The following is a 25,510-nucleotide window of genomic DNA, read 5'->3' as shown; positions in this document are numbered from 1 at the left end:
AGTATACCTTAATGTGGGTGCTGGTTGTGTGGGTGGTAATCCACAGTATATGGGGGAGTGAGTGACATCGCTGGGAGCATCAGCCTGCCCTGTTAGAGCTAAATACCCAGACTCCCCTGTCAGATCAACCTAATATTTAAGACCAGTTACCTCAGGCTAATTATTGCTCTCAATGGAAAAGCTAGCTCTAACAAGTCAACGTTCCATAACAGCAAGCCTGTATTTTAGCTTTATGACATTTCTGAGTGCCTGGGTCATGCAATATATCTAAATCCATAAACTGCAGATAATTAGATGATATATATCAACAGCAGTAACTCAAATAACAAGAAGTTATAGCTTTGCATTTCAATGGCAACATACTTTGCAAACAATTGATTAGCTTACAAAAGACGATGTCTATATGTTCAGTTTTGCTTTAAAGGGGACATATGCTCATTTTCATTTTTTTTTTTCATTTTTATTCTTATACTATTTGGGGTTTCTACTAGAACGATGCAAAAATGCAGTGCGAGAATGCCAATTGACAACCATACACTCCAGGTCCGGTGTGAGCTATCCGCGTTGCCGTGTTCCATTTTTGTCAATGAGGCCCAGTGAGTTTCCTCCTAAATAGTACAGTGTCCAGACGAAGAAAGCATTTTATTGATCCCCTGAGGGGAAATTAAATGTTTTCATTCTGTTATTATTTTTTACACACAGGCCCGAACCAACAGTATCTTGCTCAAGGGCACCTCGGCAGTATCCGAGAGTCAAACTGGCACCTCTCCAGTTACAAGTTCACACTCAGTACTTGGTCCATGCGGGGACATCCTGAGCCAAGTCCCTACAGACTGAGCTACTTCAAGCCTGCTGTGTCCACTGCACACAACAAAAACCTATCGAGACAGAGAAAGTCTGATGGGCTAACATTAAAGCTGAAGTAGGCGAGATTGGAGCAAATATGATTAAAAAAAAGTTTATGAAAGTGCATGAAACAGGTAACCTGAAAAAAATCATGTAATTCTGTGTCTTCCGGTGCTCCTAACGGCATCTGCAATATTTCAAAATAAGCAGTAAGAGCTGATCTGAGGTCTGCTGCCCATCTGCTGTCTATGAGAGCCGGCTGTCAATCACTCACAAACTCCGAACAAACGGTCAAACTAGGCAGGGCTGATCAAATATGAATCAATATTCTGTTACATTAATGTCTATTTCTCTCCTCAGATGTGTTCAGAATCATCTTGTAGTGTACTGTTTAGCTGTAAAATGAGAAAGTTTGTGTCGTGGTAGCTGTTGTGAATTTTCTTGAAGGAATGCCAAACTACCGGTAACATGACCGGAGCACAGCCAATAGGAACGCTCTCTCTCTCTAAAATGACCTGTGATTGGTCAAAGTCTCCCGTCACGGGCTAGATGTTTTAAAGCCTGAAAACAGAGCCATGAGGAGCAGAAGTCTAGTAGAACACTTGAATTACAATATGCTGAAAGGTTGTTTAGGGATTTTTGCCCAATGATGCCGAAAATATACTGCCTACTGCCACTTATATATACTACACAATACATACATTTAATTTCCTTATCAAACAAATTGCCCATGTCAGTGTCTGCCTCTGCTCTGACAGTAATCAGTTCTAGTTTCAGTCCAAAGACATTATGCCATGTCCTCCAGCTATGACTGAAACCTCATACCTGTTTCAGCTGACGTTCTGTGTCTGCCTTTATACTTTAGGTCCTTCAGTCAAAAAGAAAGTCACATTCATCAAGTGAGCTTAGAGCTACGCCCTTTCTATACAGCTTCAGGTGAACCTTTTTAATCAATGGCATGTTGGATTCTAAAGAGCCTTTCCACAGGAAACATGGTTACAAAGGAAAAAGAAATATGACCACACAAAATGAAACGATATGACTTAGGAAAGGACTGTGTGTGCAAATACTGCCTTAGGGTATAGTAACTTTACAGCTCAATGTAATGAAAATCTACTACGAGTTTTAGTCTTTAATATTCCACACAGCATAACCATATTTTCCCCAGGAATCCTTTGGGACAGAAAACAACAGTGTATGATCTGTTTTTCTGTAACAGCTAGCCTTGGATGGACAATCTAATTACAACCACGACTGTCAGCTCTGGGGGAGGTGTTGGAGGAAGTAGCAGAGGTAAGATCTCTTAGGTGTTAGCCTAGAACTCTGGCTGCGAAAATGCTACATATACTTTTTATGTTGTTTTTTCAACCAATGCATAATTGATGACAGCATTTTAAGGATTGGCTCATCCAAATTACAAATAGAGGAAAAAGAAAAAAAGAATGGCTCTTGATTGGAGGTTTCTGTCTGAGATTTCTGCTTCCACCTCAATATAGTTGAGGTGCATCTGTCTGTCTGTCTGTCTGTCTGAATGCATGTACTGTATGTCTGTCTGTCTGTCTGTCTCTCTGTCTGTCTGTCTGTCTGTTGTCTGTACGTATGTTTGTATGTATGTATGTATGTATTGTATGTATGTATGTATGTATGTACTGAATGTATGTATGTATGTACTGTATGTATGTATGTATGTACTGTATGTATGTATGTATGTATGTATGTATGTATGTAATGTATGTATGTATGTATGTATGTATGTATGTATGTATGTATGTAATGTATGTATGTATGTATGTATGTAATGTATGTATGTACTGTATGTATGTATGTATGTAATGTATGTATGTATGTATGCATGTATGTAATGTATGTATGTATGTATGTACTGTATGTATGTATGTATGTATGTATGTATGTATGTATGTATGTATGTACTGTATGTATGTATGTATGTATGTATGTATGTATGTATGTACTGTATATCTGTATGTATGTATGTACTGTATGTATGTATGTATGTACTGTATGTATGTATGTATGTACTGTATGTATGTATGTATGTATGTATGTATGTAATGTATGTATGTATGTATGTATGTACTGTATGTATGTATGTACTGTATGTATGTATGTATGTATGTACTGTATATCTGTATGTATGTATGTACTGTATGTATGTATGTATGTATGTACTGTATATCTGTATGTATGTATGTACTGTATGTATGTATGTATGTATGTATGTATGTATGTACTGTATATCTGTATGTATGTGTGTATGTATGTATGTTTGTATGTATGTATGTATGTTTGTATGTATGTACGTACGTACGTATGAATGTATGTATGTATGTATGTATGTATGTATGTACGTGCGTATGTATGTATGTATGCATGTGTAGGAATAGGAGCCGTGTTCCTAACAGGCATGCTTTGAACGGGCACCGCACTAGTATATTGAATGGTAGATTGTGAAGTTAAAGCTGCACTGATCTCAGCTCTTTTAATGTCTTTGCTCATTTTTTTGGTTTATCCGGCTATTCCGGTTTTGTTTCAGTCCCCCTGGTTTCATCAGCCTGGTTTCTAGTTGCAGCAGGCAGCTGTGTATATTCAACGGAAGCTTTGATAAACTAACTGCATGCTACTGTCCCAGCACCAAACAGAGGATAGGCAAAGTTAGCAGCTAGCTTGTGAACATAGTAGAATATTTAGCAGCTAAAACGCCTGATACTTTTCTTTTAAGGAGGCTAAATGGAGACTAAAACAGAGCTAATAGGGCATTTATTAGGTAGCCAAAATACAAATGAAGGCTAATATTGCTCTGTGTCTGTGGGATGTCTAAATAAGTAATTTCGTCAAATCAACTTTATACGTTGTTTATACTGTATATCTGGGTTATGTTTACATCTTGTTTTGCTGCCCCCAGGGGACCAAAAAATAAATAAATGCAGCTTTAAAGTATGTTGGGGTAGGCAAAGAATTATTGTCATATTTTGCCACTAGAAGGAGTTAGAGGCCTGTCAAGCTTCCAGGTGAGAGCTTATCATTTTAATTAGACAAGATCATTCCCCTGGGCAGCAACACCGGCAGCAACTATGTTCTATGTGCGTGTCATAAATCCATCTCATATAAATGTAAGAATTTCATGGTATAGAGGAATGAGGCATGTTCAGGCACACTATACCAGACAAGCAGAGGCTTACCTTGAGAATGTTATTTTATGACAAAAACAAAGTTGATAGGTAGTTGAATAGGTATTCATGTCATAGGTCAAATGTGAAATTTGCAAGTGCAATCCTGCAACTGGGTCATTAGATTATATATTATCCATACTCAGCCCCCAGAGGACGTCATCTGAGTAATTGATGAGCCTGCCTTTTAGAGATGAGATGAAAAACACAAGGATGATATACTAACAATGAACATTAATCATAATGAGGTGGTAAATCCTCTCCTCCTCTCTTTTAATTCCTGTCTTTCACTCTAGGTGATCTTTTGCTGAGCGCAGGAGGGCCAGGTGAGAGAGCTGCATCAGGAGGCTCTGGCGGCACAAGCAGCTCAGTTCTGATCACATCCAGCAGCTCCCACGCCGTTCGCTCCGGTGGATCCGGAGCCGGCAAGGGCACTGGAGGCATCAGCATCACTACCCTGGGAGCTTCCTCTGCCGTATCCTCAGGTGGAGGGAGTTCAGCAGCTTCGGGGGGATCGGAGGGTTCGGGGGCCTCGGGTGCAGGAGGGGGGTCCTCTGGTTTTGCGAGTGGTGGTAGAGTGGGAAGAAAGGAAGGGGGTCTAGGTTCTGTGACAGTATCGACCGTGAAGAAGACTCGCTACAGTTCAGGAGGAACTGGGGAAGCAAAGAGAGAATCGTCCTCAGCAGTCACTTCTTCACCTGTTCCAAAAGAGCAGAAGAGCGTGACCATGTCCATGGCAGCAGCTCTCTCAGATGTCTTTTACGGTTAGTGAAAGGTCAAAGGTCACACTGTTTATGGTTTGAATGAGGGGCCAGCAGCATTACTTTACAGCATTTTTTGAAGAGGAGAAAATAAACTAAAGACTAATATAATCTTTATTTTGTCATCATGTTTCAGAAAGTTCAAGCACAAACTCCTCTCCAGAGTACAACAGGAAGGAGTACGGTAAGGTTTACTTGAACCTCAGGTTATACTCTGGAATGTGCACATGTATTCAACCTGTCAATGAATTTATTTCTCTTTTTTAGGCACTTCAAGCGCATCTTCAAGTTCTGCCACCAGAGGGAGAACTCAGAGCAGAGGTACACTGGCTGCTCTGACACAATGCACTTAAAGCAGCAGTAGGCAGGTTGGAGCCAATATGATGGCAAAAAAGTTACTTTTATAAAACGGTCACTTTATCCTGACAGTAGTCCATGAGACAGGTAATCTGAAAAAAATCTTGTTCCTCTGTGTCCTCCGGTACTCGTAATGGCATCTGCAAGATTTCACAGAACGGAGGAAAACAACCAATCAGAGCCGATCTGGAGTCTGCCATCTCTGAGCAGCTGTCAATCACTCGCAAACTCTGATCAAACGGTCAAACTGATCAAATATGAATCAATATTCTGTTACTGTAATGCCTTTTTCTCTCCTCAAATGTTTTCAGAAACATCTTGTAGTGTACTGTTTAGCTATAAAATGAGAAAGTTTGTGACCCGGCAGCCATGTTGAGATCTGTTGAGGAAATACTAAGCACCACCCACCAGCCGGAGCACATTTTCTAATTTTACAGCTAAACAGTACACTACAAGATGATTCTGAAAACATTTGAGGAGAGAAATTGGCATTACAGTAACAAAATATATTTGATCAGCTGCCTAGTATGACCGTTTAATTGGAGTTTGCGAGTGATTGACAGCTGCCTCCGTTGAATTAACAGCCAATAGGAACGCTCTCTCTCTCTCTGAAAGACCTGTGATTGGCCAAAGTCTCCCATCACGGGCTAGATTTTGTAAAGCTTGAAAACAGAGCCATGAGGAGGAGCAGAAGTCTAGTTTACACTCAGTTTACTCTCTTGCCCAATGATGCCAAAAATAAACTGTCTACTGCCACTTTAAATAGATATTACATAAACAATGCATATCAATACAATTTTTACCTTTACTCTGCAGACTGTCACCGTACGTTAAAGCAATAAGGATATTCAATGAACCATTTTGTCCATTGTTTAGAGAGTGAGATCAGAGCCAGGCTTCAGAGTGCTTCCCATCCAGCGAGTTGTGAGTAGGACTCTTCATGGCCAATGCATATCCACATATGATCCTAAAGAACGAATGTATGATGCAGCAATGAAATAATGAAATACAGTCAGTTTGAATTAGAAGTAAATGGTAACTAGAGACATCGTGGTCCTCCGTTTGACGTTAGCTCTGCTGTGCAGGGACGGAGCTGGATGACGTGAAGCGTCTGCTGAGAGGAAACGGCTCCACCAGCCCCAGCCCCACTCAGCCCCCTGACAACACGCTGCCCATCCCCAGGAAGGCCAGCGTGGAAACTTGGACAAAGAGCTCCAGCACAGGTCCAACTAATCAGCTGTCATATCTGTTATCATTTATACATGTTGCTTCCTTTACATAGGCTACCAGAATATGGAGTATGATTGTTTACAGCAGTGATTTTCAAAGTGGGGATTTGCATTTTCTGCGTCCACATGCCCCTCAGTTTTTAATTTGTCTGTCTACCATTTTTCTGTCTTCCCTACTAGACCACTATGGCAGCGTTTGGCCCGGAGGTGTGAGCAGTAGCTACAGTTACAATACCAACCCCAACAACCTGTCAGCTACCTCCAGCCTTTACCCCACAGGTCAGTCATATATGACAACCAATAACATAAGCAAGCTGTTGCTAGAGGAACTATTGTATGCAACCATTCTCAGTTAGCTGTTGCATGGTCATACCATCGCAGAGGGGCTGTGTGGTCTTTCACAAAAAAACTCTGTAAATTGAATTTAGCTTGTGTAGTTTCCATATAGGGTCTACTTCTACCGTAGAAAGTTTGGCAACACTTCTTAATAACCACCATTTATAAATGCTACATTGATAGTTAATTCAACTTGTTTAATAGTTATTTTACTGTTAACAAACAATGAAATGATAATTAATAATGTTTACTAATTATTAGTAATGCTATAATTTTATTTTATCATTAGTTTGCAGAATATGAAATTCTTAGTTTATAAATTAAGTATTGTATCATAGCTGATAAGAGATGATAACAACTACATTTTGATTATATTAGTAAACTATTAATAACTAATTATATACCATATTAAGTATTTGTTAGTGATTAAAGATAAAATACAGGCAGCGGGCTGCAGAGTTTCTGTAGCTACAGACCAACACAGTCTCATGGCAGTTTGTGAAATAGTCACAAAATTGTATATATTTTATTTGTGTACATAGACACAAATTTCCATTTTTTTCGTGACGCTCAGCACGACTTTCAACAATATATTTTTTTGTGCACTTTCCTACAAATGCACCAACAGCAACACGTGACGCACGTGTCAATTTCCACTTCATTCTTTCCAAAATAAAACTATTTAGTTAAGTTTAGAAAAAGACTGACATGGTTAAGTTTAGGCAACAAAACTACTTAGTTAGCTTTAGGAAATGATTGCGGTTTGGGTAAAAATAACTACGGAAATGCTGTAACTTAAGTATGAAGTAATGTGACAAATAAATCAGCTTCAACTTGTGGTTTCACACGGGACACGAACACCGGTCTCCTGGGTGAAAGTGCTGTGTTTTTTGACCCACTCATCCAATCCGACCTCCTCCCTACGGGGCGTTCGCCGCTCTCTATATTACACGGTTCACAATTATGTGGACTACATATGAATTGATTTTGTGCTGTCCATCACGAAAAACATGAGAAATTTGTGTCCATGTACAGAATCAATACATCAAATTTCGTGACTATTTCACAAACTGCTGTGCGACTGGGCTTCACAGACACCGCCACACACTTCTAGTGGGACATAAGTGAGGGTTGAGAGGGATTATTGTGTATGAATCTAAACATTGCTTCGAAAATTCCTGCGTAGCACACCTTTAAGTTTTCATTTTCTTTGCCAGCTGTGATAGATAGACAAATACGAATCTGCTCTGCTCTGCTCTGCTCTGTTCTGTCATGTGCAGGAGTTCAGAACAACCTGACACTCAGCTCTCCCTCCATGAGCAGTGGACTATCTGCTGGCAGCACTGGTGATTCTCTTCCCGCCATATCACAGCCCACTGGGATTTCACATCCTCAGCTTGACACTGACAGCAGATAACTATGTTGTTTTTCTCTCTTTCTCAGTTCCCGTGTATGGTGTTCAGAATAACCTGGCTGGTACCAGCCCTACGCTCCTCTCTCCCACTGGAACCAACACACCAATAGGTAAAGCAGTGATGTACAGCAAATGAAAAATATTCATGGATTTTTTAATCTTTTCTAAACCGGAAAATAACTTTCTACAACAACACAAATGGGAAAAGGGAAAAAGGTTTTAGGTATTATGCTCAAATTACTTTTTGACAGTTAAAATATCATGTCAGTTTCACTAAGCAACCAAACAGATTTCAGAGATGCCATGGTAGTCAGGATGTGATAAGGAAACATTACAGTTAATGTAAAAACTGTAATAAAAAAATCCTTTCTATGGTATTATTTTTTTTAGGAATCACAAATTATTGTCTTAATGTCTCCTCACAGTTTATGGTGTGCAGAAAAATATGTCTGGCACTGGAATCAGCACAACCACAGGTGAGGTGTTAGATATTTGTGTTTAAAAATATCTGTGTCACTTGTGACCATGTCATACTAGCTTGTCGGGAAGGAGGTTAAATAACGCTCCAAACTTACGCTAAATCTTGGCGAGGAAAAAACTGTAATGGCCATTTTCAAAAGGGTCCCTTGACCTCTGACCTCCAGATATGTGAACGTAAATGTGTTCTATGGGTACCCACGAGTCTCCCCTTTACAGACATGCCCACTTTATGATAATCACATGCAGTTTGGTGGCAAGTCATAGTCAAGTCAGCACACTGACACACTGACAGCTGATGTTGCCTGTTGGGCTGCAGTTTGCCATGTTATCATTGGAGCATATTGTTTTATGCTAAATGTAGTACCTGTGAGGGTTTCTGGACAATATTTGTCATCGTTTTGTGTTGTTAATTGATTTCCAATAATGAATATCTACATACATTTGCATAAAGCAGCATATTTGCCCACTCCCATGTTGATGAGAATATTAAATACTTGACAAATCTCCCTTTAAGGTACATTTTGAACAGATAAAAAATGTGTGATTAATTTGCGATTAAAAACTATGGACAATCATGCGATTTTAATTGATTGACAGCCCTAATATATGTTTTGTTGGACAATACAAGCCCTTAAAATAGTATAGTAAACTAGAATGGCACTCGGAGAGCGCAGACCTCCCTCCCCCCTCTCTGTTCAGCTTGTGCTGAGATGTGCTCAAATCCAACTCTGACTTTTGAGTTATCCTGCTAACAGACAAACCAACAAACCGACAAAACCAACGCCGGTGAAAACACAACCTCCTTCCTAGGCTTTCGGCCTTGGCGGAGGTGATAAAATGTGTCGAGGCATATCTCAGTGACTGTGATGAAGTTTATTTGCTCTTGTAAAATGTCTTATTCACCTTTACGATACCACTGTATGCTAACTATTTACAGTGCTCTCAGTAGGTCTTCATTAGATTTGAGTTTTTATTGGTGTTGTGTGTTTCTCACAGTGAGACCCAGCAGTCCCATTAATGACGAGGCCTCAGGCACAGACTTTAAGTTTGTGCTGATAGAGAAGGAGATTGGTCCTGTCAAGAAGGAGACCGAGCGGCTGGTCATAACCAAAGACACGGGGAAGCAGTTCATGTTTGCTCCGCCTGCTGGTGCTTCTGGTAATACTAAATACTACAAAGTACCACTTATGTACATATATACTTCCCCACTGCCTTCGACTACTTTTGCCATTTTAAAATCACCAAAGATGTATATTGTTGTTAAGCATTTTTTCTATGTCTGTTCAGTGTTGTAACTGTTGTCTTGCAGCTACCTACTACTCTAGGGACTCCCTAAAGAGAGAGAAACAGAGGCTATCATCCAGCACAATGGAGGGAGGAACAGATGATAAATGTAAACTGATAAACAACCAATCTTATTGGCTTTTAGAATCCTCACATACATTATATTTCTTGTTTGGCATGTCATTTTTATGTTTTCTTTCTTTCTTCATATTTTTTTTTTTAAAGCTCCAACCCTAAAAGTTGCCACAAAAGACAAAGCCACCTATGCAGGTACTGTATATAGTCCCATTTCTACTTTCCTCCCTTTACTATAATCTGTTGTATAATCTGTTCCAACACAGTCTCACGACAGTTTTGTGAAATAGTCACAAAATTTGATCAATTTGAATTTATGTACATAGACACGAATTTCCCTTTTTTTCAGCATGACTTTCAACGTATTTTTCGTAAAATCATAGAAGTTGTGTTCATTTGTGGAGATTATCTTGCTGAGCGAAACGTGTAAGTATCATAAACCTTTGTTTGCCACGGAGCTTATTTTCTGCAACAATCCAAAACCCAATGGAAAAATCCCATTGGCTTTTTGTAGAGGGAACCACGGTGATGCTGACTTCCTGGTTGGCCTACAAAAATACGTCATCTCTGGAGCACTCTATGAGAAGAGACTTAGCTCAGCAATATATTGATGATATAAACTTCTTCTAATGTATTCTCAACACTACAGTAAATTGTACATTTTCACTGGAGGCTCCTGTAATGAATCCAGTTCAGTTTTCTTACCTTCTTGGAGAAACGATACAAACATGTCTTTGAACCTTTTTGTTTCTCAGAGATCCGAAAAGATGACTCAGGCTTCCGCTTCTGCTCCTGCTGCAGCTGGTGGAAGTGGCTGCTCGGCCCTCCTGCTCAGCCTCCTCCTCCTCCTCGGCCTCCTCTTTGGACTCATCGCTTTGGGTAAGACGTGCATTCTCTTGCAGCATGTTATTTACCATCATAAGGGGTCATTGAAGGTCATCTCTGCACATGGCCATCATCTCCTCTCTGGCCTCACAGGTGAAGAAATGAAACGCCTCAAGAGTCGCGTTGATGCCCTCGAAGCCATCACTGGCACTGCGTCAGCCACGTCCAGCCGCTTGTCAGCCTCCTCTGGCTATCAACAATCATCGACCCTCTGGACTCGTCATACATCGGCAGGAGTTCTTCTGGGTCCACCCTGACCCGCTCCGACAATGGGATCAACCTGGGGGCTGCTGGGCCTGGGGGAGGCGCAGGGAGTGGACCAGGACAGGGCAGCGCCGCTCTGCAGAGAGCCGTTCAGCAGCTGGTCAGGGCTGAACTCCGCTCGGATGCTGTAAGAGGTACAGAAATATAACACTCTGATCAGTTATCTTCACATAAGCTCATAAATCAAACCCATTCGTCAGTGGAACAACTTTTGGACATTCAAATTTGATTGATCCTAACTCGTTTCTACTTTTAGATACACTTGCATACTCACTAAAAAGGGGAGAGAGGAGATCCAGGACCTAAAGGCATGTTTGCACAAATCATAAGAAAAATTTGGAGATTGATATTTTGTTGAAATCCATCATAAGGCTGGCTGTTTCTTTACAGGTGATCCAGGCTTGCTCGGACAAAAGGTGAGAAAGTGTCCTGCATATGTATTAATACCAAACCTCGGCAGTGTGTTATATACACTAAGCTGTATAACGGCTAGAAATTGGTCTTTTGCAGGTGACAGCAGCTTTCCTGGCCTGCCAGGTGAGACTGACAAACAAATGTGTTTCTAGCTTTTTCCTTTCCACAGAGGTGACAAACTCTGCCGGTTCCTTCTCCACTCATATATCTTATTTCTTTAGGCCCTCCTGGGCAGATGGGTCACCCAGGATTGGAAGGACCAAGGGGACCAAAGGGAAGTGCAGGTAGTGTTAAGTTTAGAACATTGTCTTTGTTCTTTGAGGATGAGCAGACAGCAGGAGAAAGAAAAAATCATGGTCTGATTCTCTCCTCCTTTGTGATCATGTGACCCAGGTTCCGAGGGATCACCGGGCCAGAGGGGCCGGGATGGACTGATAGGCCCCCGCGGAGAGGCTGGACCTCCAGGTTTTGGAGAGAAAGGAGACAGAGGTAGAACATGTTTATGTCACCCATGTTGAATCATGGAAAGTTATTCATTGATAATGAAACCTGGTTGGGACAGGATCTCAAGGCGAGGCAGGACGTCCTGGTCCTGATGGTGCTGCTGGACCTGTGGGGCCGAAAGGTAAGGTCAAGGACCACACCAATATTTTTGCATATTTTAGGCCATATACAAATCACTTTAACTCTAAATCACTAATACAACCGACATGGTAAACTGACTCACTGGAATAGATGCCAAAATCAGTGGCCACCATGATTTCCTTGTTTGTTTTAGGTAGAACGTAGAAGAAGCTCAGCACATTGTAGCTCCTTTAAGTGCAATTTATTGTTCCAGTAAGTGGCATTTCGAGCACAAGCTCTCTTCAGATTACTACTCTCTAAAAGGGGAGAGAGGAGATCCAGGACCTATAGGCATTTTTGCACAAATCATAAAAATAATTTGCGGGACCTTCTTCTACGGTTTTCGTTGCTGTCTTCTACTGGTCCAGCACCGGCCTACTACAGTTTTGGATGTGCTCTTGCGACCACCTTACATTGCTTGTTTGTTTTAGGTGCCATGGGAGAGCAGGGTACCTCAGGAAGCCCCGGTAAAGACTCAGTTCCACATGAATTTCTGATTATGTCGGTTATGTCCTATTGATCGGCAGACATGTTAAATCTGTAATCATTTGTGTGCAGGTGCTCCAGGTCCAAAGGGTTTCCTGGGTGAAGCAGGAGTACCAGGAGCAAAAGGTACCTTGTAGGGTTCATCGTCTCTCATCGCCCTGAAGGGGATTCTTTCACAACAATGATCCGCTAGCTGTACATTATCCCGCTTATTACACGATTACTTACTGAAGAAATCAATATTTTCAGTTGAGACCAACTTTCTAAGAGCGCCATTGACACTTTCTGTTGTTATCAATGCAGGTGATCGAGGAACACCAGGGCTGTCAGGAACCAAAGGAAAAGAAGGAGAAAGGGGATCAGCAGGTATGTTTCAGAATAACTCACATATCACAAACAACATGAATAACAAGTTGCCATTACAGCAGCTATTCAATTAAAAAGTGTCAAAGATGAATGGTCTATTTAAATGACACAGAACCCGCTACGCTTCTACAATGGCGCCACCGGATGGTTGCAATGTTACTTGGTCTGGTATGACCAGTGGCTTTTGGCTAATGTGGCCAAATCTTAGCCAACTTTAGCTAGATATTATATAATATAATATATGATTCTGCAAATGTTCATTTAAACAGTCTGACAAATGAAAGTTACAAATCCTCAAAGGTGTTGTTAAGGCTTTTTATGGTGTTCTCATGGTTAAAGGTGAACCAGGACCTGCTGGACCAAGGGGATCTAAAGGAATTGCAGGTAAGGAGAGGAGCTTCACAATAGTGTTGAAATACATTAATATCATGTCAAGATTAGAGAGGGATATAATGAGAACTGCACTAAACCTCATCAGAGGAGTTTATTCTGTAGGTACCAACCATTACACCATTCTGTCACAGCTGCCAGAGAACAATCCCAGATTATTAAGGGTTGTCGTTGAGGTAAAGATTGTAATCTAGAGTCTCCCTGTATGCAGGTGACACAGGTTCGAATGGACTTCCTGGTGTGAGAGGACCACCTGGACTTCCTGGAGATGTTGGTCCCCCAGGTACCACCACACTGTCATAGATGTGGCAGCATGCACAGTTACGATGGAATCATTTGTGTTTCCATCATGGTTTTAAACTCCTGGTATGTGCTCATAGATGATGTGGATTGTTTTATGGTAGACCTCCAGTGCACACACCCCCCTCTTGAGTATTAAAAGTGCACAGTCTTGAGTCTTGAGTCATTTGCCAAAACCCAGTTGAGGCATCGAGCTTGCTGAACCACTTGGCGCCTGCAAACTGTGACATGATCTCGTCTCTGGTGGGCAACTTGAAATGCTCACTTTTAATCGCCTTATTCAAGTTTCTTGGGTTCAAGCATACTCTCAATAATCCATTCTCCTATCAAAGTCAACAGAGAGCTTACCCAGTTCTTCAAAGTTCTTCAACTTTTTGTACGACATTTAGCTTCTCCATGTGCACAAGTTGCTGCTGCAGCTTTTCTCTCAGTGCAAATGGCGTCTTACACGCACGAACAACAGGAGTCACATTTTCATCCACATGAATTGTGTGCATGAGCGTGAATGGTTGTCTGTCTCTATGTGTCAGCCCCGTGATAGTCTGGCGACTTGTCCACGGTGTACCCCGCCTTCGCCCAATGCCAGCTGGGCGATCCTGAATAGCGGTTACAGATAATGGATGGATGGATGGATGGATGGATGGAAGGATGGATGGATTGTGTGCACGCCTGGCAAGCCCCCAAAAACATCCTCGAAAACATCCTCATGCTCCTCCAAGAATGAGTTTTGATCATTCTGGGGCTGTGATTTCACCACATAGACTTAATCAAGTTGAGCTTTACACATGCAATGAGACAGTATGGGTTGTACATCCTGATCCACAATAAGTAGCTGAGATTTCAGGCACCGGCCGCTTTATCTGAACGTCACCACACAGCGCCCTTTAACTGGAACATTCAGTGTAGGCAGTCACTTTGATTTTTCCTTTTTCCTTGTGAGTGCTTCGTAATCAGCTACAGACATCAGGTTTACCTGGGCTCCAGTATCACGCTTGAATGGTACAATTGTGTCATTCACCGTCACTGGTACTACGTACTCAGCTTTCTCAATAGAGTCTCCCTGTACACAACAATGTGTGCTTCTTAGCTTGTGCCCGCGTGGTCTCTTCTGCCCTACACATGTGCACAGCCTTTCCAAGGTTAGGTCTTTCTGGCGCAGTAACCGTTCTCTGAGTCCATTATCTGGAATTCCGCGACTATTTTGTCTTTATATGAGCTTGTCTTTCAATTCTCTGAAAACACAGGACTTGTCCAATGTGAATATTTATTAAAACTAATCTCTTGTTTCTGATCACATATAAAGAACTTGTATCTCTCATATGTGACATCTGTGCTTGGTACAAAGTACTCCTCAAACTTCTCCGTCGGGAAATTCAGTGTCAACTCGTCCTTGTCTAATTGTAAGCCGTTGTTAAGGTGTATGTTGAATCTCTGCTTGAAACGTTTCAAATTTTCAGCGAGATTGCCATCAAACTGCATCGATGATGGAGGGGTTGGAGGGGTTGGAGGGGTGGAGGGGCGTCTTGCCTGAAGTTAGCCGTAAGCTACCGGCAAACTGTTCCACGGTCTCTGTCCTACAACTTGTGCGATTGCTGCCTTTTTTTTGGCACTCAACACTACTCTTCTTCTTTCCATCAGACTCATCACACAGTAATCCTCTTCTGACACCATGTTATGTTTTGTTCAGTGAAATAATCACAACCAGGCAAAGATTCTCGTCAACCGTTTACTCTCTCTCTCTCTCTCTCTCTCTCTCTCTCTCTCTCTTAACAACGCATATGTCTATAATGGAAAGTTTCATCATGTAATCAAATGTAAAATGCCTTTCAAGGTGAACCAGGATCACCTGGTAAAATCATCGCTCCAAGTAAGAACAGCAACAAAGCAATACTTGTACTAACTAGACATTTAAACCTTAGGAAAACACAAAGTAAAATGTAACTGGTGATTGTCTCTCGCATTTTGTTTCTAGTTGGCTCCAATACTGTGGCCATCCCCGGACTACCGGGGCCTGCTGGCCTCCAGGTCCTGCTGAATCCATGGTCTGTCTGGTCCCGTTGGCCCCGCTGGTATTCCGGGACAACCTGGTAAATCCAAATTCTTGACCCATGTTAAGCATCTGAGATGGGTTAAAAACTGACAGATGGATGTGATGATTGTTGATCCATATTGAACAGATATTTTTTCTGTGATGGTACATTGATATCATCATTTAGGACCTAAGGGAGAAAAAGGAGAGAAAGGCGAAAAGGGAGAGCAAGGAAAACCTGGCGAGCCTGGTAGTGTCACGAGTTCAGAAACTGTCAGTGCTACACAAACCGATAGTGGAGTACCTCTCTATTTCTTTACGTCCTTACTTTGGCATCATTTGGTAGTAGTATCAAGCATAACAGTGGGATGGACAATAATACACACACTTACACCCTCTATGTTTTTATTTCTAACAGGACTTTCCTCAATGCTAGCTTGCCTGGCCCACCAGGACCTCCAGGGGCCCCTGGAGCACCTGGTCATCAAGGTCCTCCTGGTATGTGTATAACTATTTGTAAGACATTAAGAACATTTCAAACAATTCCAGTAGGTGCTTAGATCAAACTAATGATTATTCAAATGCTGGCTGTAACTCTTGTTTAGGTGAGACTACACAGGGTCCTCCAGGACGCAGAGGTCCTGCAGGAGAGCCAGGTAAAGTATCTTGCATTGCACAGACAAACAAATAGACGCGTAGATCATCAGCATGCAGGATGATTTAAGCAGTGTCAGAATAAAAAGTTAGATTTGTTTCTGCTGTCCTCACAGGAGTGGGTTTACCTGGACCTCGAGGAGAGAGAGGAGAACCTGGCAGCTTTGTGCCTACCTCAGGTTGGTGAAAGAAATATCATTTTAGATGTATTGTAGGTCTTGAGACAACTGGACACGTGTCATATTCAGCCTCTACTGTCTTTTGCTTGACACGTTTGATGTGTTCTTCCCTGGTTTGTCTTAGAAACCTTTTTCGCTGGACCACCAGGACAAACCAGGACCCCCAGGCCTGCAGGGTTCAACAGTTGGTTTGACAAATCAGATGCTTCTGAAAACAGAGGTCTCCTGCAAAATAGTTCATTAGAACTGTATGTATAATGGATTCATGCATACAAAAATGTACAAAACTAATTAGTGAATGTAGCAGGGCCTCAAGTTAAGATAAGAATTAGGATACTTCTTTAAAATCGTTTAGAACTTCTGGTTCATAGAAATGTTCTTTCATCTTATTGTTCATTATCCTTAGGTGACCAAGGACCACAGGGGTACCAAGGTGAGAAAACTGAAAAACCCTTGCATACATCATAGTGTTTAGAAACTACAGACTTACAAACATATCTTAATGTAATGATGATTGTCTCAGGTGAACCAGGTCAAAACAGGTCTTCCAGGGGAGTCCAGGGGAACCAGTTCTTGGTATGTGAATAACTTTTAGATAAGATGGATTTTTGATGGATGCTATGGGGGTCTTGTTTCATGTAAGAATCACTATTTGTGGGCACTGGCATGTAGAAAATGAGTTTAAATTTTAGGGGAAATACACTGCAGGTGATACTCCATAACCTTGGGGGACATTGTTACTTAACCAAGCTTCGAAACGTTTCTTGATTTACTGTCATAGGCTTGTTGAAAAAAACAAAACAAGACCAAAGTAACAGTTTGCTAAGTAGTTGAAAATTCGTAACACAAGGTTCACTTACTGGACATTTTCCAGAGCTTTCAGCCACATCTTGTTTAGTTGTTATGGAGATAATCCCACAGATTTGGCATATGAATGTAGAATTTGTAGGCAACTGGACAAGATTTTGGTATCGTTCTGGTTTCGGTTTGTATTACGAGTAATATTGACCAGTCACGTATGAGCGGGCCTTGGTTGAATGCAGATAGACAGTCCGTGTGGAGAGCAAAAGAGGCAGAACGCATTGGCCGAAAATACAATCTCGGATTGTAGGCTATTGTCTGAAAATGATTTAGCTTTTTATTAGCTTAAAAGCTTGTAAAGTGGCTACCTGTGAAACAATCCTGTCGTAGACATCGTCTCTCAACTCTAACTCCATACCTGCGTCTCAAGTCGGTCTGTAAACAATAACTGGTGTACAGAAGAGGATCCGCTGGGCTATACCAGAACCCCAGAAAAATTGTCCGTTTCACCCAGAGGCTAAATCGTCGTCAGACCGATAGCTGGTGGGTTCCGAGATTAGAGTTGTGGAGGTATTTCAATCAGTCAATAATGAACCTCCCAAACTCTTTGCTAAATCAGTGTTTTGGTTTTCATGTCAGGTTTCCCTGGTCAGCCTGGACCTAGGGGGCCTCAGGGTCCACCAGGCCAAGAGGGGCTTGAGGGGCAAGATGGGCCACGAGGACCTAAAGGTAAACTCTTTATTTGTGTTCTTATACAGGACTGCACCATAGTGAATGCTTTCTGTCTGTTCTGTCTTTCCCCGTTTCTTACTTTATCAAGAAGTCAGCAAACACTGGAGTTAGTCTCTCATACTGTTTACGTGTTTCCTTGCAGGCGATGCAGGAGTCCCTGGTGCCCCAGGAATCCCTGGGCCCTCCAATGGTAAGAACCATCCTAAATATCATATCAAATCATGTATTGCTAATAATCTTCACCAATGCCATGCTTTTAGAAGGTCTGCAGGGTTGCAAGCATAGGCCATATCTAAGAAGTGGATGTAGTCACCGTGATGTCACCTGTTGGTTTGTGGACTGCCGTTTTGAAGCCTTGAGTTTGGGCCGTTGCCATTCTGTTTTTTGGTTGGCCGTCGCTATCTTGTTTTTTTTGTAACCAGAAGTGACACGAGAGGTTGGAGCTAAGTACAACTGAACAAAATATTTTTAGGTGACCAAAAGGTTATAATTAACTTTGATGAACTGAAAACACACTGTGAAAGGGTTAAAGTTGTAAGGACCGAAAACACGGACAACTCCCAGACCAGACAATGCCGCGGTAGCGACCCGTCAATCACAAGGTAGCCCCGCCCTAAAGCATCCCCTGACTTTATGGGCTACCTATCCTGACTCTAAATGGGACCATCATTTACTTCACTTCAAACTAGCGATTAAGACCATAAACTCTTGTTTACAATGTTTACTGAGGTAATAAATAAAGTAGGCTCATTTTCTCATAGACTTCTATACAATCAGACTTCTTTTTGCAACCAGAGGAGTCGCCCCTGCTGGCTATTAGAAAGAATGCAGGTTTAAGGGCACTAACCGCATCGGCTTTACTTTTCAGACCCGGAGGTTGCCCACTGGTTGCAAGCAATCAGCAGCATCTATGGTGACAAATAAGACACAATTATGCAAACATGCTCCAAGAAAATTTTGACCACTAGGGGTAGCTCACAGTGTTTGTTTGTTTTGTTTGTTTACACACAATTAAAAAAAAAAAAAAAAGATACAGTATATAATTTACAAGGGGATGTGAAGGAGAATTGACTAAAACCCTCCAGGGTTAATAATTACAGTAATATAGAAATACACAATTTGTATTTATCTATCAATAATTTCAGACATAGTAAAACATTATAAAAAACAGAGACATAGTTTAGCAAAGTACTTGACCACAATGCATCCCATAAACACCCATCAGTTATGCAAATATCAAGAAGACTCATTCATAATTCACAACTTAAGAAACTAAGAGCATACGCTCCTATAATATGGCATAGAGTTTTCATAAAACAAGAAATAGAAACAGTGACAGCTGGAGACACTCAACAATATTAACCTATGCTATTACCTACACCCTTTCACATTTCAGGAAGTCATTTGACCAAGGGGTTAATATATACAAACATTTCCTGATGGAGATTAAATCTTGAAGGGGAACCAATTTTACGCATCAACGTCAACTTTTAGGTCTTGGTGATGAAGACCACAACCTCTGTGGCCTGCTCCTCGTCTCTGTTTTAAAGGGGACATATCATGAAAAACTCATGTTTTCATTGCTTGTGTACATACATTTGGGTATCTGGAGCGGCTACCAAACCACAAACTGTGAAATAAGACGACCCGGTCAGTTTGTTGTGGGCTGCTTAGAACAGAAAACATGTGATTCAACAAGCCATTCAGATTGGCTCCCCTTCCTATGTCACAAGCAAACTCATTACAATATACCGCCCACAGCTGGAGAACTACCTTTGCAAAGGTGTGCCATATTTTTTCACAAGCCAATCAGAGCAGACTGGTTTTTTTTGGGAGGTGACAGGTGCTAAAACGGAGAGCTTCAGACAGAGGGTGAATACAGGTATATTCAGACAGACAGTAGGAGAAATATAATGTGTTTTTTGAACATTAAAGCATGTAAACATGTTCTAGCAGAAACCCCAAATACAAGTATAAACCTGAAAATTTGCATGATATGCATTAGTACATTAGTCGCTGCTAGCATAACACACTGCAGGCGGCAGGTTTTGACAAGGGAGAGGAATGCCTGGAATTAAAATAGGATATCTCTGATTCTACTGCAGTAAAAAAATGTCTTCTGTCAGAAGAATTGCATTAAGTTTACATTTAAAAAAAGGGATGGTGGACTTTTCTTTTTTTTACCAAGTTTTCCTGGAGGAAGTGCAGGTTAAAGTACTTCTGCATTGGCTTCACCACTCAGCCAAGGTTGTTGCTACTTGGTCAAATGGCAATGCTAATAAATTAGCAATATTAATAATGTAGTTATTTCTATTAATTGCTTGTCTTCCAAATGACATTTTATTTGAGAATTTGTGTTGTCGTACCAGGTGGCTCATTCAGTCCTGGCCCCCCAGGCCCATCTGGACCACCTGGTGCACCTGGAAGAGATGGAATTGGATCTGGTTCAACTGATGTGGGCCAGTACATTGCGGAGTACCTTCAGAGTAAGCTGTGTATTTATTTACTGTGATTTATGTACAGTAACACTACTATCAAACAAAGCAAAGAGCTGAGTCACGTTATCTGTATGAGACCACATTGTGTTAACACGTAGGTGCTGGCATCAGGCAGTCCCTGCCTGGACCTCCTGGACCTCCTGGCCCTCCAGGGGCCCCGGGGCCCACAGGAGACGGGCTGGTGGATGATGTGGCCCACCGAGTTATCGCCTACATCCAGAGTATGACCAACAACATAATAATGTTGCGTGTATCATTACACAGGATGTCTGTTTGTGGAAACCTACAGTTTTTGTAGCAGTAGTGAAAACCCCTTCATAACTTTTACGTATTCGGGTCCAGGTAGAAGACCATATGACGGGACTCCTGGCCCTCCTGGTCCTCCTGGTCCACCTGGCTCCATCTCTGTCAATGACGTCATCAACCTATTACAACGTAAGTCTCATTTGAGGGTGGTTAAAATCCCCAAATTTCTTACAGACGGCAGAAACTCAATATTTGAATGGCACCCATGAGGTTCGTTGGTTTGACACCCAGCTCTTTGTTTGTGTCCAGGAGAGGACGTGAGGAGATACGTTGCTGGTATTCCCGGTCCACCGGGATCTCCAGGAGCTCCAGGCCCCGGCAGCTACAGATTGGACCCCCGGGAGGTGGCTGAACGTGTCCTCACCCTCATGAATGGTGAGTGTTACAGATGGACCTACAGGTTATACATTTAAAAGGTGATCTGTTGAGAGAACATGTCTGTGATTGACTGGGGGTCGTGTCTGTCACCAGAGAGGGGGGTGGTCGGTGTCCCTGGACCCCCTGGACCCCATGGACCCCCTGGACCTCCTGGAAACTTGTTATCAAGTAAGAAACACAATAAGAACACAGACGGTATAATCAGGTTTTTGAGCTCATTGTGTTTATGTTCACGTGTCTAAGTGATCAGGTCCAGCAGCATTCTTAAGCTAACAGCTGTTCATTTTCATTGTCCAACTAGCTAGGTATGAAGCGGGTCTTCAGGGGCCTCCTGGTCCCCCGGGTATCCCTGGTCCACAAGGTCCGTCTGGGCTAGTAGGTCCACCTGGACCAGCAGGTCCACCTAGTCCCCTGGGTATCCCTGGTCGACAAGGTCCGCCTGGGCTAGCAGGTCCACCTGGACCAGCAGGTCCACCTAGCCCACCCGGATCTGGGAACTACATCAGTTCAGACATTCGTGACTACCTGCAAAGTGAGTCCGACTGAAAACGTTAGCTTCATCAGTTCATGAAGCATTCATCTGAGAAAATATCATTTTATATACTTACTTTTACATCAAATACATTTAGTCTGTCTCCACATCTGTTCCATTGTACCAAAGGTGTTGCCTTCAGAGGCCCACCAGGCCCCCCTGGTCCCCCTGGACCCGAGGGCCCCCCGGCTCAAATCCACGGACCGGTTTTCTATGCGGATCGATCCCGCAGAGAGGCGCTCAAAGCAGAACAACAAGAATACATCAAGAGTGAGTTTACAAAAAGACTTCACCTGTTTAAAATGGTAGAAAGTTACAATGTAGCTTTAAAGCTGAAGTGAATGACTTGTGACTGAGCTTGAGCTAATTCCAAGTCCTAGACATGGTCAAGTTCATGAGTAGAAGGAACAGGTTGTAACATTTCAGGGGATCTATCAGCAGAAATGGAATATAATATTCATAACTATGTTGTCATTAGTGTATAAACACCTGAAACTAAGAATTGTTGTGTTTTCGTTAGCTTAGAATGAGCCCTTGGAGCAGGTCCTCTTCACGGAGTCCTCCATGTTGCTCCGCCATGTTTCTACAGTAGCCCAGAACGGACAAACCAAACTCTGGCCCTAGAGAGAGACTTTCACGTTCTTACGTGCTCTGAAGGCCACCGTAGTTCTCCGACACGCTTGTGAAACCCAAGCCTCCAGGAAGAGCGCCGGTCATCGACCCCAACTTTCGTAGTGGCCAAACGGCGGTACGGCAACTTCCGTGTCCGTCACGTGACGCCATTGGGCCCAAAAATACTTTTTCCTATAGACTTACATTGGGAAAGAGACGTCTTAATCAGTGAATAATTTAAATTTTTAATAATTTAGGTATTGATTATTTGAAGACAAATGTCTGGATATTTATGGATATATTGAAATAACTCAAATACCCCAGAGTAGTGGTTCTTAAAGTGGGGTCCGGGGACCCCGAGGGGTCTTTGAGGGAGTTCTAGGGGGTCCCCAGCAAAAAAAGGAATCATTTATTTTCACTATAATTCCATCCATAAGTAACACAATGACAGAATGTATGACTATTTTGGTCATGGGTTTTATATACTTTCTGTAATAACACATCATCTAAAAGATGATACTAACCATAATATAATATCATATTTTTTTTGCATAAAGTCAGCAACGATTTATAAGAGTAGGAATAGTTTTTAGGGCTTTAACGCAAATTTGTTTTAATGCAACTTGCGATTTCTAGGTTGTAGCGGCTTAGTTTTAAAGCTAGAGTGAAGATACTGGTATCAAATGAAACTTGAAAACTTAAGGAATCCATTGGTACTAACCATGTCATACTAACTTGCCTACAAGTATAACTAAGTCATTGTTCCTTCTGCATTCATGTTATGCTGTATTGTCTCCAGGTGACGCTGTGAGCGGAGCTATGTTCGGACTTCCTGGTGCACCAGGCCCTCCTGGACCCCCAGGTCACACAGGAGAGCCAGGTGTACCCGACGCCAGAGACTTGAACCTGGATACTGGAGACTACGCCAGTATGGCTGTTAAAGTAACTGATTACATCAAATGTAGGTGATCTAGAGGAAGTTTTTTTTTATAAAACCTCATCACAGCTGACTCTCTGAACCCTGCTATGATTATTATATTACATTACTATTGACCTGTCTGCACTCCACTGAACTTTGGTGTCCCCCACATGCAGCCCGCGGTCTGCTCCGTGACGTTGTGAGAGACTCTGAACGTCTTGTTCAAGGACCTCCTGGAGCTCCTGGACTTCCAGGAATGCCTGGACACAGCCAGTGGGTTAGTTCCCGTGAAAATGCCAGGGATGTGGTGGAATACATCAAATGTAAGTCGATATGAGCTTTATGTGCTTTTTATAATTGAAGGGGCTGCCATTAAGTTGAAGAGCCTCATGATACATCAGATGTAAGAAATTAAAATTCATCCCAAAGAAGAATCACAGTCACTGGAGTTTAATTATAAACCCTTGCTGATATTGTTTGGAGTAAACTGTAGCCTACAGGACATGACTAAAAACATGTGCAACCATTAAGAAGGGCAAAATCTTTATGTTGTCCTCCGCCGGTTGTCTTCAAAGTCTTTGCCTCTTTACACTCAAAACATCTCTCTAATGCCTAACAGCAAAGGGCTTTGCTTATGATACAGAATAACTTTCTTACAGTCGGACAATTTAAAGGGGACATATCATAAAAAAAATCAGTTTTTCAGTGCTTGTGCACGTGCATCTGGTTATCTGGAGTGGCTACCTACAGGAATGGACCTGGAATTGAGTATGACATGTCTCCTTTAAATGATTGTCTTGGGGTTGAATGAAACCAGAGGCACAAAAGCTTTTCCTCGCATCACCGAGCTTTCTGTCATTTGCAGCCCGCGGCGTGCTGCACGACATCGTGAGGGAATACAACAGTCGTGTCTTCCAAGGACCTCCAGGACCGCCCGGCCCCGCAGGTCCCCCTGGAAACAGCCAATTGTTTGGTTCCCACGCAAATGTCACCGATTTAGTGGAATATATCAAAAGTAAAGAAGGATTTGCTGACAAATTGTTACTATTAAAAAGAAGACGGATGAAATAGCTAAAAGATGTGAGAATTTCTGATAACAACTGAATTCGTCCTCCACAGCACATGGAGCCATTGTAGGACCGCCTGGGAGACCAGGACAGAAAGGGGACATGGGATTCCCGGTGCCAAAAGGAGAGAGAGGTAGATCTAAAAAATCCTGTTGGAGTTTGAAATGAGAAATCTAGTGGATTGTACCTTTAATAGTTGTTTTAATAGTGGTTACAATGCTTCAGATTTAATCGTGACATGGTACTTTTTTTTGGTACCAGTTTCGATCCAGGCCCTATCCTTTTCCTTACCCACTTCTACTCCGTTTGCATTCACACGGAGGGTCCAACATATTAAGTGCTATCCCAAACCAATTTGCGGGGAGTAGAAGTGGCTAATAAACCTGACTTAACCAGCTGCCCTTACTGACTCGTGTTCGTCATGGAAGACGCGCCGTATAAAGGTAGTTCCGTGCGACTACTGGTACAAAGATGTATTCATAAACTGCTCAAACTAAGATAAACATTTAAAGGGACTATTTGTAACTTTCAGAAATGCTTCTTAACAGCGACACCTGTGGCCGTGAAATCAACGAAAGTCAGCGTCGGGCTCGTGCTTGCTCGCTCTAAATATACCTGAACAAGCATCGCTCAACACAGTGAGGCGACACACGTCAGCTAAATCCACAATATCACTCTATATTTCAGCTGCTTGGCAGTAATGTTAGCTGACCAGACGAAGGTCTCTCCATGAACATGATTTAGATCTGATCTTAGTGTTGGCTTTTACTGCCTCAGCGCAGGCTGATGCAGTGGGGCTCTGCAGCGAGTCTCCCTGCTCTCTCCGCCCGCAGCTGGAGAGAGCAGGGAGACACCGGCACCCGGTCGGTAACGAGACGGTAACGTTACTAACTGAGGAGCTCCGTCACTTCACAAGACACGGGAAACCTCTGTTGGTCTGGCGGAGCTGCAGCAGTTATTTCTGCACAAACGTCCACTGTACATTCACTAGATATTCTCAGAGCTAAACTAACTCTTCTGCAGTGAGGAGTGAGCGCGCGTTCACGTCTAGAGGTGGAGCGAGCTGAGAACGCGCGCGCTCTCTGAGTGAAGGCAGGCAGGCAG

General features: G+C 42.3%; 1 protein-coding gene across 1 annotated transcript in view; it reads left to right on the top strand.

Annotated features, from left to right (window-relative positions):
• Positions 1-25,510, top strand: part of LOC119484960 (collagen alpha-1(XVII) chain-like) — a 28,546-nt gene that overhangs the window by 1,326 nt on the left and 1,710 nt on the right. The window contains 53 exon segments of the mRNA XM_037764153.1: positions 2,066-2,139; positions 4,331-4,798; positions 4,932-4,979; positions 5,063-5,116; positions 6,029-6,076; positions 6,238-6,375; positions 6,562-6,660; positions 7,998-8,063; positions 8,161-8,241; positions 8,557-8,607; positions 9,608-9,769; positions 9,921-10,004; positions 10,121-10,165; positions 10,726-10,793; positions 10,795-10,849; positions 10,949-11,049; positions 11,052-11,253; positions 11,376-11,395; positions 11,397-11,427; positions 11,510-11,534; positions 11,628-11,656; positions 11,755-11,817; positions 11,927-12,022; positions 12,096-12,158; positions 12,589-12,624; positions 12,716-12,769; positions 12,947-13,009; positions 13,349-13,393; positions 13,611-13,682; positions 15,531-15,566; positions 15,672-15,713; positions 15,716-15,736; positions 15,739-15,786; positions 15,916-16,021; positions 16,168-16,226; positions 16,334-16,384; positions 16,499-16,561; positions 16,686-16,745; positions 16,968-16,994; positions 17,087-17,137; positions 18,002-18,091; positions 18,237-18,284; positions 20,464-20,580; positions 20,691-20,813; positions 20,935-21,027; positions 21,148-21,273; positions 21,370-21,444; positions 21,578-21,808; positions 21,938-22,078; positions 23,220-23,381; positions 23,516-23,662; positions 24,205-24,354; positions 24,459-24,539. Of these exon segments, the coding sequence (XP_037620081.1) occupies positions 2,076-2,139; positions 4,331-4,798; positions 4,932-4,979; positions 5,063-5,116; positions 6,029-6,076; positions 6,238-6,375; positions 6,562-6,660; positions 7,998-8,063; positions 8,161-8,241; positions 8,557-8,607; positions 9,608-9,769; positions 9,921-10,004; positions 10,121-10,165; positions 10,726-10,793; positions 10,795-10,849; positions 10,949-11,049; positions 11,052-11,253; positions 11,376-11,395; positions 11,397-11,427; positions 11,510-11,534; positions 11,628-11,656; positions 11,755-11,817; positions 11,927-12,022; positions 12,096-12,158; positions 12,589-12,624; positions 12,716-12,769; positions 12,947-13,009; positions 13,349-13,393; positions 13,611-13,682; positions 15,531-15,566; positions 15,672-15,713; positions 15,716-15,736; positions 15,739-15,786; positions 15,916-16,021; positions 16,168-16,226; positions 16,334-16,384; positions 16,499-16,561; positions 16,686-16,745; positions 16,968-16,994; positions 17,087-17,137; positions 18,002-18,091; positions 18,237-18,284; positions 20,464-20,580; positions 20,691-20,813; positions 20,935-21,027; positions 21,148-21,273; positions 21,370-21,444; positions 21,578-21,808; positions 21,938-22,078; positions 23,220-23,381; positions 23,516-23,662; positions 24,205-24,354; positions 24,459-24,539 (4,579 nt within the window). The 5' untranslated portion in view covers positions 2,066-2,075.

Source organism: Sebastes umbrosus, chromosome 3 (genome assembly GCF_015220745.1).
Source record: "Sebastes umbrosus isolate fSebUmb1 chromosome 3, fSebUmb1.pri, whole genome shotgun sequence".
In the NCBI taxonomy this organism is placed as follows: Eukaryota; Metazoa; Chordata; class Actinopteri; order Perciformes; family Sebastidae; genus Sebastes; species Sebastes umbrosus.
The sequence above is the reverse complement of the archived record's forward strand: the minus strand, read 5'-3'. Positions and strand labels throughout refer to the sequence as shown.